The sequence below is a fragment of the Molossus molossus genome, unplaced genomic scaffold (genome assembly GCF_014108415.1).
Source record: "Molossus molossus isolate mMolMol1 unplaced genomic scaffold, mMolMol1.p scaffold_m16_p_20, whole genome shotgun sequence".
NCBI classification, from domain to species: domain Eukaryota; kingdom Metazoa; phylum Chordata; class Mammalia; order Chiroptera; family Molossidae; genus Molossus; species Molossus molossus.
In genome coordinates this window covers 4293266-4307657 of record NW_023425356.1, presented here as the reverse complement: position 1 = coordinate 4307657, position 14392 = coordinate 4293266, and the positions used below count along the sequence as shown (strand labels likewise).

General features: G+C 40.6%; 1 protein-coding gene across 1 annotated transcript in view; it reads right to left on the bottom strand.

The window, feature by feature from the left end:
• Window positions 1–6570: 6570 nt before the first annotated feature.
• The window catches only part of AGL (amylo-alpha-1, 6-glucosidase, 4-alpha-glucanotransferase), a 47290-nt gene continuing 39468 nt past the window's right edge, over window positions 6571–14392 (bottom strand). The window contains exons 29-34 of the mRNA XM_036272641.1: window positions 13765–13877; window positions 12084–12295; window positions 10816–10913; window positions 7783–7870; window positions 7547–7680; window positions 6571–7290 (exon numbers count right to left, since the gene is read on the bottom strand). Of these exons, the coding sequence (XP_036128534.1) occupies window positions 7173–7290; window positions 7547–7680; window positions 7783–7870; window positions 10816–10913; window positions 12084–12295; window positions 13765–13877 (763 nt within the window). The 3' untranslated portion in view covers window positions 6571–7172. The remainder of the gene's footprint in view (window positions 7291–7546; window positions 7681–7782; window positions 7871–10815; window positions 10914–12083; window positions 12296–13764; window positions 13878–14392) is intronic.

Sequence of the window (14392 nt, the reverse complement as noted above, 5' to 3'; positions counted from 1 at the left end):
CTTGAAATCCCAGCTCATTAAGGAGAAAAACCAGCTGGTTCCTTCAAGCTGCCAAATTAACTGAATCTGGCATGTTGTTGTTAGTTACTCAGGGCAAAGAAAGATTAGCTACCTGTCCATCATTTAGTTTTAAGAGAACTTAACTGAAGTCACTTCCATGTCATCAACAGCAGTCATGTGAACCTTTTGCTTTGAGATGGATCTGTAGAAACACTCTATAGCAGCAATTTTCATTTTTTTAAAAGACATCTTTATTGTTGAATGTATTACAGATGACCCCACTTCCCCCCCCATTCGCCCCCCCATCTCCCCAATCATGCCCCACTCCTGCCTTCCCCAAACTATTATCTGTGTCCATTGGTTATGCATGTATGCATAAAAGTTCTCTGGTTTATCTCTTCCCGTCCTCCCTCCCGGCTTCCCTTTGAGGTTCATTAGTCTAATAACCAATTTGTACTTCTTAATTCCTTTATCTTTTCCACATTAGCCACCACCCATCTGGCAAGCAACAAAAAGTTATATGTATCTATGAGTCTGCTTCTGTTCTGTTTTCTCATTTTGTTTGTAGATTCAATTGTTGATAGATATGTATTTATTGCCATTGTATTGTTTATATTTTTGTTCTTTTTCTCCTTCAAGAAGACCCTCAATATTTCATATAGTAGTGGTTTGGTGGTGATGAACTCCTTTAGTTTTTTCTTGTCTGGGAAACTCTTGATGTGTCCATCGATTCTAAATGATAGCTTTGCAGGATAGAGTAATCTTGGTTGTAGGTTCTTGCTTCCCATTACTTTGAATATCTCTTGCCACTCCTTTCTGGCCTGCAAAGTTTCTTTCGAGAAATCAGCTGACAGTATTATGGGAGCTCCTTTGTGGATAACAAACTGCTTTTCTCTTGCTGCTTTTAAGATTCTCTGTCTTTAACCTTTCGCATTTTGATGATGATGTGTCTTGGTGTGGGCCTTTTGGGGTTCATCTTGTTAGGGACTCTCTGTGCTTCCTGGACTTGTATGTCTGTTTTATTCACCAAGTTAGGGACATTTTCTGTCATTCTTTTTTTTTTTTTTTTTTTATCTTCACCTGAGGACATTTTTCCATTTTTTGTTCAGGTAGAGTGGGAGGGAGAGAGAGGAACAGAGAGAGAGAGAGAAATGTCGACATGAAAGGGACACATTGAGTGGCTGCCACCCGCATGACCAACCAGGGCCAGGGTCAAACTGCAACCGAGGTACCCGCCCCTTAGTGGGAACCAAACCCGGGTCTCTCGGGACCACAGGCCAATGCTCTAACCGCTGAACCAAACTGGCCAGGGCTCTTTTTTCTTTTTTGATACGTGCCCCTAACGGGAACCGAACCCAGGACTCTTTGGTCCGCAGGCCGATGCTCCAACCACTGATCCAAACTGGCCAGAGCTATTTTTTCTTGAAAAAATAGGTTTTCAATTTCTTGCTCTCCCCCCCCTTCTTCTGGCACCCCCATGATGCAAATGTTGGCATGCTTGAAGTTGTCCCAGAGGCTCTTTACACTATCTTCATTTTTTTTGGCTTCTTTTTTATTTTTGCCATTCTGATTGGGTGTTTTTTGCTTCCTTATATTCCAGATGATTTGCTTCTTGGCTTCACCTACTCTACTACTGATTCCCTATAAATTGTTATTTTTCTTTCTTTATTGATTTTAGAGAGAGAGAAAGGGAGAGATAGATAGAAATATTGATGAGAGAGAACATCAATTGGCCACCCCCTGCCTGCCCCCCACTGGGGATTCAGCCCACAACCTGGGCATGTGCCCTGACTGGGAATCGAACCATTGACCTCTTGGTGGATGGGTCGATGCTTAACCACTGAGCCATACTGGCCAGCCCTATAAATTATTCTTTGTTTCAATTAGTGCTTCCTTCATTTCTGACTTGTCCTTTTACGTCTTGTTGATGTTCTAAGTTCCTTGGAGTTCTTCTTAAATTCATTGAAGGTCTCACTAAGTTCCTTGAGCATCCTTAAAACCAGTATTTTGAACTCTGCATCTGATTGATGGCTTGTCTCCATTTTGTTTAGTTTTTTTCCTGGAGTTTTGTTCTGTTCTTTCATTTGGGACATATTTCTTTGTCTCCTCATTTTGGCTGCCTCCTTGTGTTTGTTTCTATGTATTAGGTAGAGCTGCTACATCTCCTAGGTTTGGTAAGGTGGCCTATTGTAGTAGGTGTCCTGTAGGGTCCAATGGCACAGCCTCCCTGGTCACCCTAGCTGGACCCTCGAGGTGCACCCCTCGTGTTGACTGTACACCCTTCTGTTGTAACTGAGTCTTGATTGCTGTTAGCACGTCAATGGGAGGGATTTACTCAGGCTGATCAGCTGCAAGGACTGGCTGTGCCCACTGACCACTGGCCTCTGAGTACCTTGGAGGACCAGCTGTGTAGGGGCCCCCAACACAGAGCATGACTTACTTCAGCAGGGCTCTGGTACCCACTGAGTCCACTCATTGAGTGTGTCACTTGAGGTGGTTGGGTGGTGGTGCTTCGACATGGTCTGAAGCTGTCCACTGGGTGTGCTGGCTCTGGGGCAAGGTCAGCCACTGCCTGTGTTCTACCAGGGCCACCTGGCATAAGCTACAAAGTGATCTGCAGATGGCTGCTTCTTGTGCTGGGCTTGGAGGTGCCCAGGAAACGCCAAGTTGTGAAAGCCAAGTCTGGCTGCTTCTAATGCCAGGCCTGGGGCCACTTAACAAGAGGTATGGGGCTCACTGAGACCAAATGATATTTGTTTGAGAAGATTTAGGAAAATCTGAAGCAGGAGCCAAAACAGTACAGTCCTATGGTAAAGCCACTGGAAACAGCTTGGGTGGGCCTGAAAGTTGGGTGGGGCGGGGCTTCAGGGAACCACCAAGGTGGGGCAAACAGTGTGAGCCTGGTTGCCGGAGTCCCAGATATGGTGGCAGTCTGCCGCCTGGAGGGGAAGGGCTCACCAAAGGAACAACAGCCTCTGCCAGCACATCTATCTGGGAGAAAGCTACCCCTCCAGTACTTGCCCCGAGGCCAATCAACTCAGTTCTTCCCCTCTGGTGCCTTTCAAGATGCCTCCCCAACGCTGGAGGGAGTGAGTCCGAGTAAGTCCATGTGCGGGCCCTTTATTTATTTTTTTAATCCTCACCCGAGGACATTTTTCCATTTTTTGTTCAGGTAGAGTGGGAGGGAGAGAGAGGAACAGATATATAGAGAGAAACATTGATGTGAAAGGAACACACCGAGTGGTTGCCACCCGCATGACCTACCAGGGCCGGGGACAAACTGCAACCGAGGTACATGCCCTTAGTGGGAACCGAACCCGGGTCTCTCAGGACCGCAGGCTGACGCTCTAACCGCTGAGCCAAACCGGCCAGGGCTGTGTGGGCCCTTTAAGGGGAGCAGCCTGGCCCTACACCATTTGGCTCAGCGGTTAGAGTGTTGGCCCGTGGACTGGAGAGTCCTGGGTTCGATTCCCGCTAGGGGCATGTACCTCGGTTGCAGTTTGTCCCCAGCCCCGGTTGGGGTCGTGTGGTTGACAACCAGTCAATGTGTTGCTCTTACATTGATATTTCTCTCTCTCTCTCTCTCTCTCTCTCTCTCTCTCTCTCTCTCTCTCTCTCCCTCCCCCCTCCCCCTCTTCTCCTCCCACTCTATCTGAAGATAAATGCAAAAAAAAAAAAAATGTCCTCGGGTGAGGTTAAAAAAAAAATTTTTTTTTCTGCCCTGGCCAGTTTGGCTCAGCAATTAGAGCGTTGGCCTTTGGACTGAAGGGTTTCAGGTTTGATTCTAGTCATGTGGGAAGCAACCAATCGATGTGTCTCTTTCCTATCAGTGTTTTTCTGTCTCCCTCCCTCCAAAAAAACCAATGAAAGAGTCTCCTTGGGAGAGGATTAACAACAACAATAAAAAAGTGTTTTTTAAAGACACTCAGAAACAAGGAAGGACTAAGTTTGTTTAACAATTATACTCTAGGTATTTATTCCAGACCATTTCACTTATTTGTCTGCTGAAATACGTTTTTTCCCTTTGTCCAATGATGGGAACAACCGGAGTAACAGTAAGCCAAACAAAAAACAACACAAGTCTGCACAGAATTCTATCTTGCCTTATTATGGATGTCAATAACAGCTGTTTTGCTTCTTTAAAATTTAATGTGAGTAAAATATGAATTTTTAAAATGTAAAGATAAAATGATGGATTATACAATTTATTTTAACCAAACCATAAAGTTTGCCCCCCACTTGGATGATGCAAACTTTGAGTTCTTATTTCCCCAAGATCAAGCTTTGGGAAATCAAAGGGAACTATAATTGGGAGAAACTAATGATTAAAATAAGTGAATAGATTATTGTCTACCTCTGCTCACAGAATCTAGGAGACAATGAATTGACATTATCTGGAAAATTACAGAATCTTCTTTGTCACAAGTTTCTGGCTTTGGCTCCTAAAGACCACAGACCAGTGTATCAGCCCTGAACTAGGTTTTGAGAAATTCTAGACTGTACAGTTGCCAACAGATTATTCATACACCAAAAGGTTATTTTGCTGCTAAGGTCAACATGGCTAATTAAATAAATTACCAAACAGTGTGAAATTCTTCCTTCTCTCTCTCTGCCCCCACACATCAGCCAAAAAGATAAGGGCCCAAAATAATGAGCCTTAATTACATGGTGGTAGTTGGCATCAACAAATTAGTTCAATGGTAAATAAAGGAAGGAAAGCAAAATATAGACCTTTAGAAAAGATTTTTATTTCTTTGACACACAGACACAAAAATGGCACTTGCCTACTAGGCAGAACAGTGGAAGATGTATCAGAAACGAGTTACAGTTCACACAGGTTATAAGGTCCCTACATGGGACGGGTCTCATGGTTCCTCAATGACCTGAGTCTTAAATCACAGCATACTAGTTAGGCAGGCAAACACACTTCTCCAATCCAAGGGAAGACTAATTTGCATTCATGAAGGACCTAGGCACAGAGCCCTACTCAGAACGTAACTTCGTGGCACCTCATCCCATGTCACACAGGGGTGAAGTGTTCTTCACTTTTATTCGAATGACATTTATCCCTCTAAATTCTGAAACTGTTGTTTTAATTCTCTTTGATGGAATAAGGTGTGCCATGCCTTCTGAAACTTTAAAATAGACCATGCAGATTACAACAATATTTTTTCATTAATATTCCTTATAGGAACATAACCGATTAATTTTCTAGTGTAACAACACAGTGTCTTAAAACTTTGCTGGGGTGGATGTTAACCCTATATGGCTATGTTTTAAAAATCATCAACTCGTCATTTATTATTAATTAATGAACTAACTTATTTGTCACATTTAACTGTCAGCCAGCACTTCTTGCTTTCGTGCAATATGTTGGTTTTCAGCTATTTGTCCCCCACCTTTTATTTTGAAGCTACATGAACCCTCACGACCAACATTCCTCTTTCTCAGGAAGGTCATTCCTTTTAACGACACAGGTTACAGAAGGCTGTCTACTGAGCAATGAAGAAGGAAGGGAACTTTGGAGCCCAGTGCACTTACAGATAGCAGTCAGGTTATTATCACAACTGGCCTTCAATCTGCAGCGCTTGCTCTGCTTTAGGCTGGAAAACCAGAAAGCTAAGCCCGTGGGGACTATTTCAGGAACGGGCAGCTTCACAGAGGGTGTGCAGTGACACAGGAAACCGCATGTGCTTTCAGGAAGGGCTGTTTGACATCGGAAAAATTTATACTTGTTTACTCTCCAGAACTTTTAGTTTACATGGTTTCCCTTCTTTATTTTCACTTCTTAGTCACACTGAAGGTGTTTGGGTAAGATCTCTAACTGGGAAGCATCACTAGAACATTATTCTAACTACATACCACTGAATAATATTATATAGTAATGAAAGGCCTTTTGCCACTATTTTCTTTCAACTAAAAGTATTAAAATCTATTTTAAGTGTTTTCTTGAGACAAAAACAGTAAAAAAAAAAAAAAAAAAAAAATCCCACTTAGAAAATAAGTACTATTCAAAAATGTCAAATCACATGTTAAAACCGTTTTTCTTTTATGACTTTTTCAGATTTATGTTATCTTAAAAATAACATGAAAAACTTTTCAAATGATTTTACTGAATTAAAGATCACTACTGAATTCTACCTCTATTTTTATTATATTAAGATTATTCTCAATGCTACACTTGTCAATGGTAGGTTTTGGTTACGAGGAAACTGAATTTTACTATGATCTATCAATACACTTTACACAGAGACTAAAAATAGTTACTAAATTTTAGAAAATCAATATAGCATTTTTCTTTAAAATTCTCATAAATATGCCCAACATTTTGCATTTTAAAAATGTAAATCAGCCCTGGCCGGTTGCTCAGCGGTTAGAGCATCAGCCTGCAGACCAGAGAGTTCTGGGTTCGGTTTCCGCTACGGGCATGAGCCTTGGTTGTGGTTTGTCCCTGGCCTTAGTTGGGGTAGTGTGGGTGGCGGCCACTTGGTGTCTCTCTCTTTCGCATTGATGTTTCTCTCTCTCTCTTCCTTCCTCTCTCCCTTTGCTCTGAGGATAAATGCAAAAATATCTTCCGGTGAGGATTAAAAAAAAAAAGCAGGTTTGACCATGTATGCCCCATTTATGAACATATATTGTAGGCAGACACTTCCATAACTCAACATTCATTTCATAGTTATTCAATGCAGTGTGGAAGGTGCTAGAAATACTTAGTAAAAGCTGAGACCATTAACTAACCACAGCCTATTCAGTATGTTTTGTTATTGAAGAAAATGTATACCACAATTTAAAAATAGTTTTCCATTGTTTTCATTATTACATTCTCATATTACCTTTTCACTTATGTACACAAAGATGATTACATGATTTCTCTTTTTCAAACTCTGTATTTCAAACTCGTTATTTGCAGGCATTTGAAGAATAGTTACTGAATTTGAAAGAAAAACATTCCATTGATGATAATTTTCTCTCTGACTCAAATCCAAAACTACCTCTGTACATTAAAAAGAAAAATGGATGCTTTATAGTTTTTACTTAATTGTGTATCAATATTATATGAGTGAGATTTTTAATATGACCCGAGCTGGTGCATATGAAGCATTTACATTATATTATGTCCTTGTATCCCATAATACAAGTGATTGCATCTTTAACAAATATTAATGAATCAACTACAAGTCATAGAGTGTTTCAAGAACAGTAGCAATTGACCACGCTTGTGTTTCGCAGCTGAAAGGACAGTGCTGGCCGCTCTCGTTGGTCAGTTCTGGAAGTCCTTTCCACGGGGATCTTAGAGAAAGAAAAGCCGCTTTATGAGATGTAATCTAAAACCTATCTTGTTGGATTAACCAAACAGGCAAGAGACCTGGTGAGTCTGCCCTTTTTGTATAGAAAACAATCACACATAGACATTTGCTATGAAACAGGATATCCTAAAGATGTGTATATAAAGAATTTAGATTGACATTATTATTTAATATTTAATCTTCAGGATTTAAGATTTTCAAATGCTAGTTGTGGAAATTACAGGCCTCTAACAACTTACCTCTCAAGATGAACATAATGCCGAGAAAGAACATTTTTAACCAGAAATACAGTCTTTGCGTTGGTCTCTGGACCCATCAATTTGGAAAAATATAATTTTGCACGAAGGAAATACCCAACAGGCCACAGCCACTCCTAGAAAAGATGCTTTAATTAGTAAAGAAAAGAACAAGCTGTGAATATCTAACATTATTTGAAGAAAACCAGAAACTCAGAAAAGAGAAATTAAATTCTTACAGGTCCTTGGTGATAATTGAAACCTTTTGCAAGATTGTAGTTGTCGTTGTCTAAGGCATTGTCATAAATTCCACAGTAAACCATATCACTGGAAAATAAATTAAATTTAGGTTAAAAAAAGATCAGACATTATATGGGAAGCATCAGGAAACATTTTCACTAGCAAAGGTAAGCCAAATAATCATGTTATTTTGTCTTCCAACCATTACCCATTTAACCTTAAATTAGTAAAGCCTGAGTTCAGAGAACTTAAATAATGTGTTAGGGAATGACTAACAAATACTGGCTAATACAAAAATATATATATAAAACATTCAGGTATCTTGCCTTCAAAGAGTTACCCTGACACTAAATATTGGTTAAAGTAAATTATTTCACTAGGCCTCTCATATAATTATAACAATTAAAATATGCATAGAGCCTGGCTGGTGTGGCTCAGTGGTTGAGCGTCGACCCATGCACCAAGAGGTTACCGGTTCAACTCCCAGTCAGAGCACATGCCCAGGTTGTGGGCCTGATCCCCAGTGTGGGGTATGTAGGAAGCAGCTGATCGATGTTCTCTCTCATTGATGTTTCTATCTCTTTCCCTCTCCCTTCCTATCTCTCTAAAATCAATAAAGAAAAAAAAATTTTTTTAATTAGTGATTACTAAAGATAAAGTTTTATTAATTATTAATATTGGAATAGTTATGCTTTAAAGTTCTCCATGAAATTATTTTAAAGTGAATTACAAGTGGAATATTATCAGATTAAAAACAGCAACTGAATACACAGAGAATTTATACACACTTATAAACCAAAGTAGTGCAACAGATAACACAAGACAGTTTCTATGCTCACTTTAATTTATTACTTTTTTTTTCTTTTAGTGAGAGAGAGAACTTGCCACATGAGTTGCTTTAACTGTGGGTTTCAGTTTTGGCCAGGGGCTCTCAATGCCTCTGAAAATGTGGAGAATGCCTCAGAAGGCAGCTGAGCACACAGATATAAGACTTTACAGCTCAAGGCTGAAATGAGTATGCAGCAGAGAAGGAAAAACCCTATAAAGAAGAGGGTTAGTATAGACATAGAAAGCAAATTGGTCATAGGTATCCAACACTAACAGAAAACGGGAGAAACAGAAAGGGCATTAGAAACTCAAGAAAAGACAAAGTTGGGCCTGGCCGGTTTGGTTCAGCGGTTGGAGCATCGACTTGCAGTCCAGAGAGACCCGGGTTCGGTTCCCGCTAAGGGCATGTATCTCGGTTGCAGTTTGTCCCCGGCCCTGGTTGGTCATGCGGGTGGCAGCCACTCAATGTGTCCCTTTCACGTCGATGTTTCTCTCTCTCTCTCTGTTCCTCTCCTTCCCTCCCACTCTATCTGAACAAAAAATGGAGAAATGTCCTCGGGTGAGGATAAAAAAAACAGAAAAGACAAAGTTGGAAAAGAAAAGAAATATAAAATAGCACAGACACATAATTGTAAAATAAAAACAAAACCATGTGTTGCTTTAAATAAGAATAGTGTGAGACTGCACAGAAAGGCGGAAGGGAGGTGGGGAGGTAGGTGGGGTTAGATCCTCATCTGTCATCACAGGAAGTAATAGATCATGTCTGATATTTCAAAAAATCAAGAAACAGCTGCAAACACATATTACTTTGAAATATTAAAGGAACTACAAGGAGTAACAACTTAGAAAATAAAGATCATCTCTGAGGAGATAATGTGTCTATACTCCAATGTCCACAAAAATCACTTTCACAATCAGGAAAAAAGTAGACATTAGAAAATATTTAGGACATGTTAGTTTTATACATTTAAACCCTCTGTTATTGGTTATGAATATAGGAGAATCCAAAGGCATTTAATGCTGATGTTTAATGAAGATACATAAGGTATTTTTTAAAACTCAGTGTGAATGCAATTTTTGAGATTTTATTACAATCTCGACACTCTTTTTTTTTTTCCTGTGACTTAAAATGTAATTTATTGAAAATAAAATATCTCAGTCAATGCATATAATTACTTGAAATTATGGCACTTATAGGAGAAGCAATTCAAAGCCTTTTAAACAAAATTTCCATAGTAGAAACTAAGTAAAGACTTTAATACCCTCTGGTTCAGTGGCCTTCATGCTGGCAAGATACAACTAAAATTTAGACAATAAACTATTAGAAAAAATTAGCTATGGAGCCCGGCTGGCGTGGCTCAGTGGTTGAGCATCGACCCATGCACCAAGAGGTTGCCGGTTTGATTCCCGGTCAGGGCACATGCCCAGGCTGTGGGCCCGATCCCCAGTGGGGGGCATGCAGGAGGCGGCCAATTGATGTTGTCTCTTATCGATGTTTCTGTCTCTCTTTCCCTCTTCCTTCCTCTCCTCAATTTGGGAGTGTCCTATTCTAATATAACAGTCAAAGCCTGTTTCATAGTAGACAGGAGAAATTTAGAGAATGAAATTGTCAGTCGTATCTTGGGCTCTGGCAGAGGGAGGGTGAACTAGACTGGATCTCTAGGAGAGCCAGAGTGTGTGGCTCTGGGCGAGCTGGAGAGAGGCCACCGGGAGCCCCGTGCGCTCACCGCAGCAGCCACTTTTCTCAAGCAGCCCCTCTCACCCGCAGCGTTAGCCTGGGAGAAAAGCAACTGCTCCTCCCTTGTGAATTCACCCCCCTAGCTCCTCGACACTCTTAATACACTTCAATTTAATCTGGATCCAAGTTTTCATGCCAAGATGAAATGTAATTATATACTAACTATAATACGAACAGCATTCTTTTTTTTATCCTCACCCAAGGACATCCTTCCACTTTTTGTTCTGATAGAGTGGGAGGAAGGGAGAGGAAGAGACAGAGAGAGAGAAACATCGACGTAAAAGGGACACATCGAGTGGCCACCTCCCACACACCCAACCAGGGCCAGGGACAAACTGCAAACGAGGTACGTGCCCTTAGCGGGAACTGAACCCAGGTCTCTCTGGACCGCAGGCTGACACTCTAACCGCTGAGCCAAACTGGCCAGGGCATGAACGGCATTCTTAATACTCATGTTGTAACTTACTCTGGATCCAAAGTCTTCATGCCAAGGGGACCAAGCAGTTTCTTTTCTGCCATCTCCAAAGCTTTCCATGCTTTCTCTGCAGTAAAGAGCTCAGGCGCCTAAGGAATGTCAACAACAAATATACAAAACGTTTAAGATCACTGAAGAGTTCGTTTCCATTCATAGTGGAACATAAACTAGCTGTAAACTTGTAAAAGAAGGAAAGCTATATTAAAATACAGTGTGGCCCAGAATTCAAGTGCAGATTCCAAACCAGATCTAATCAAATAAGACTGACTTGGAAGCACCGACCTTAGCCTTAAAAAATGAGGTGATTATTTCCTGTGTCGTTCAAAAAAGTGTACCAGTTCCAAAAGGAAGTTGCCACGGTGACAACTAAGGCAGAACATGCGGGAACCTATCTAATTTATTCCTTAGAAGACCTACAGTCGCTTCCTTTGAGTGTATCTGGCAACCATTTTTCGTTTCTGGGGTCAGAATAAAGTACAGAAGGACTTGCCCTCTGATAGCATGTGACACAGAGAAGACGAGAAAGTATCGCTGACTAAGAATGACACTGAGTTTAATGTGAAATTATGTCAAAGGCACGCAGAACCGAAGCTACCATGATGTGCTTTGCATTTGTTATCCTACTATAATTAAGAGCACTCCACTCTTTTTGACAAAGTGCAAACAACTAGGTGGACACAGAACACATACCCTCTCCATTTTACTGTCCTCATATTGATTTTTAGTCTAAGGAGAGAGGAAATAAGGAGGGTCTAGAATTCTTGACTTCATAGAACCAATTACAAAACAAAGGAAACAGGATGTGAGTTGAGGCTGCCCACACTAGTTCCCTAGTTCAGGGGTATCCAGCCCAAGGGCTGAGGCTCTGGTCACAGCACAGGTGTGGGAGATCAGGTGTCCTCAGCTCTCAGGGATGCTGGGTGGAGCCTGGGGCTATGTCGGATCTGGCCCAAGCTACCTGATCCATGAGCCCAGTGTGCTGTACAAATATGGTCATTTTTGAATGTGTGCTACAGTGTGAAATGTAGAAAGCACTCATCAGTCATCAGCCAGCATTTTCTATTTCTTTTCATACTGCATGTGATTGTTTAAGGGGATACATATAATGCTTCATTAACTAGAAAAGATTATTTAAAACCAGCTAGTAAACAGTATACTTTTTATCAATTCAATGAGTTTGAAAACAAACAGGAATAAAGAACTAAATAAATCCTCTCACAACAGTTTTGAAATTTGAAGATAAGAAACCCATCACTCACCACAACCATTGCGATGGTGAAATTCGGTCTGAGCTGGTAGTCACACCAAGGGCTGGACGCTCCATAACTGTCCTTGTATATGCCACGTTTGTGAACCAGACTAGGGTTCTTCTCATTAAGATCAGACGGGTCTTCGGACACATAAAATAGCTTTTCAAAGTTTTCCTGTATTTTTCTGTTCCATTCCTCATAGGAGACTGTCACAACCTTTCCTGAAACATGATAAATGACTGGGTGGTTCGAAGCATTCAGAGAAATCCATACGTTTAGTTATAGCTAAGAGTAATGTTTAGGTAAGAAATGGTCTACTTTTTGAAAGTGTCAGAGTGTTTTGGAGGGCACTAGCCAGAAATTAAAAGCTATCTTTCATGATATCACCTAGAAAGGATCAGACTCTGGCAAATGATCCTTGATTTGTTTTTGTTTGGATATATCTATATCTAATCTATATCTATATCTATATCTATATCTATATCTATATCTAATCTATATCTATATCTATATCTATATCTATATCTATATCTATATCTATATCTCATCTCTATCTCTATCTATATCTATCTATGCCTATACCTATACCTATATCTATATTTTTTACTGATTTTTAGAGAGAGCAAGTGAGTGAGCGAGAGAGAGAGATCGATGTGAGGGTGAAATATCGACCATCTGCCTCCTGCATGCCCCCTACCAGGATCGAGCCTGCAACCCAGGCATGTGCTCTGACAGGAAATTGAACCAGCAACCTCTTGGTGCACGAGATGATGTTCAACCAATTGAGCCACAGCGACCAGGGCTGGATCACTCTTACATGTTTGAAAAAGTTACCTTTACTGAGCACTTGATATGAGGCAGAACTGAGATGTGTCAGAATGTAAAAATCCATTGGATTTCAAAGACTTCTTATCTTGCCCTGACCGATTTGGCTCAGCGGTTAGAGCATCGGCCTGTGGTCCCGAGAGACCCGGGTTCGGTTCCTGCTAATGGCATGTACCTTGGTTGCAGTTTGTCCCTGGCCCTGGCTGGGTCATGTGGGTGGCAACCACTCAATGTGTCCCTTTCACGTCGATGTCTCTCTCTCTCTCTTCCTCTCTCTCCCCCCCACTCTATCTGAACAAAAAACGGAAAAATGTCCTTGGGTGAGGATAAAAAAAAAAAAGGACAAAAAAAAAGACTTCATATCTCCCCCCAAGAATGCAAAACAGATCAGAGATAACTGCACACCAATTACATGTTAAAATAATACTTAGCAGAGACTGAGTTAATAAAATTTATTATCATAGTTCATTTTATCCATTTCTTTTTACTTTTTTAATGTGGGTAATTTAAAATTATGTATGTGGCTTAAGTTAGATTTCTATTGGGCAGAACAGGTCTAGAAAAAGAGATGTAAAGATTTCATAGCTGTTCCGAAAAACAACTTGCTCACAATCGCACTGGGGACATAGAACAGCAGGAGAAGGCAGTAAAAATGATGCTTTTCACATCTCAGCTCAAAGTTGTTAGAAAAACATGGTGAATAACCAGGTTTGTTACAATTTTTATACAAGTAAATTAATGGTTTTTCTTTCCTCTTAATCTTAAGGGTTTCCTAATATAAGGTCATTGAGTCAAGTGATGGTTACACAGGTGAAGAATATACAGTGCATTTGGTGTTTCTTTGTAAATAAAATGAATAGCTTACCATGTCTTTTTACTGTGACTTTATTATACGGGAAGATGTTTTTTTGGGATAATTCCAGCAACCATCGGACGGCAGATTTACTTAGGCCCACAATTTCCACAGCAGACCCATCTCTAAAATTAAAAATATATTTTATTCTTTGAGTTGGAGTCATTTAAGCACTACTTAAAGAACATTCAATAAACATTTTTGTTGTTGTTGTTGTGAATCCTCACCCAAGGATATTTTTCCATTGAATTTTTTTTAGATCGAATGGAAGGAAGGGAGAGGGGGCAGAGAGAATCATCCATGTGAGAGAGACACATCGACTGGCTGCCTCCCACACGACCCCGACTGGAGCTTGGGGATCAAACCTGCAACCCAGGTACATGCCCTTGACTGGGAATCAAGTCCAAGGCCCTTCGGTACGAGGGCTGATGCTCTAACCACTGAGAAAACTGGCCAGGGCCAATAAACAATTTTGGTGAACTATACAACCAACATATTATAAAAATAACTATCTATTAAAAAACCTCCTACTTCATAGGATTGTGTATAAGAGATCTCTCTTCTTACTCTCTGCCATTGCTTACCTTTACGTGTTTTTAAAATTTTCTATGGAGCAGAATGGGGACTACGGAGTGGAGGG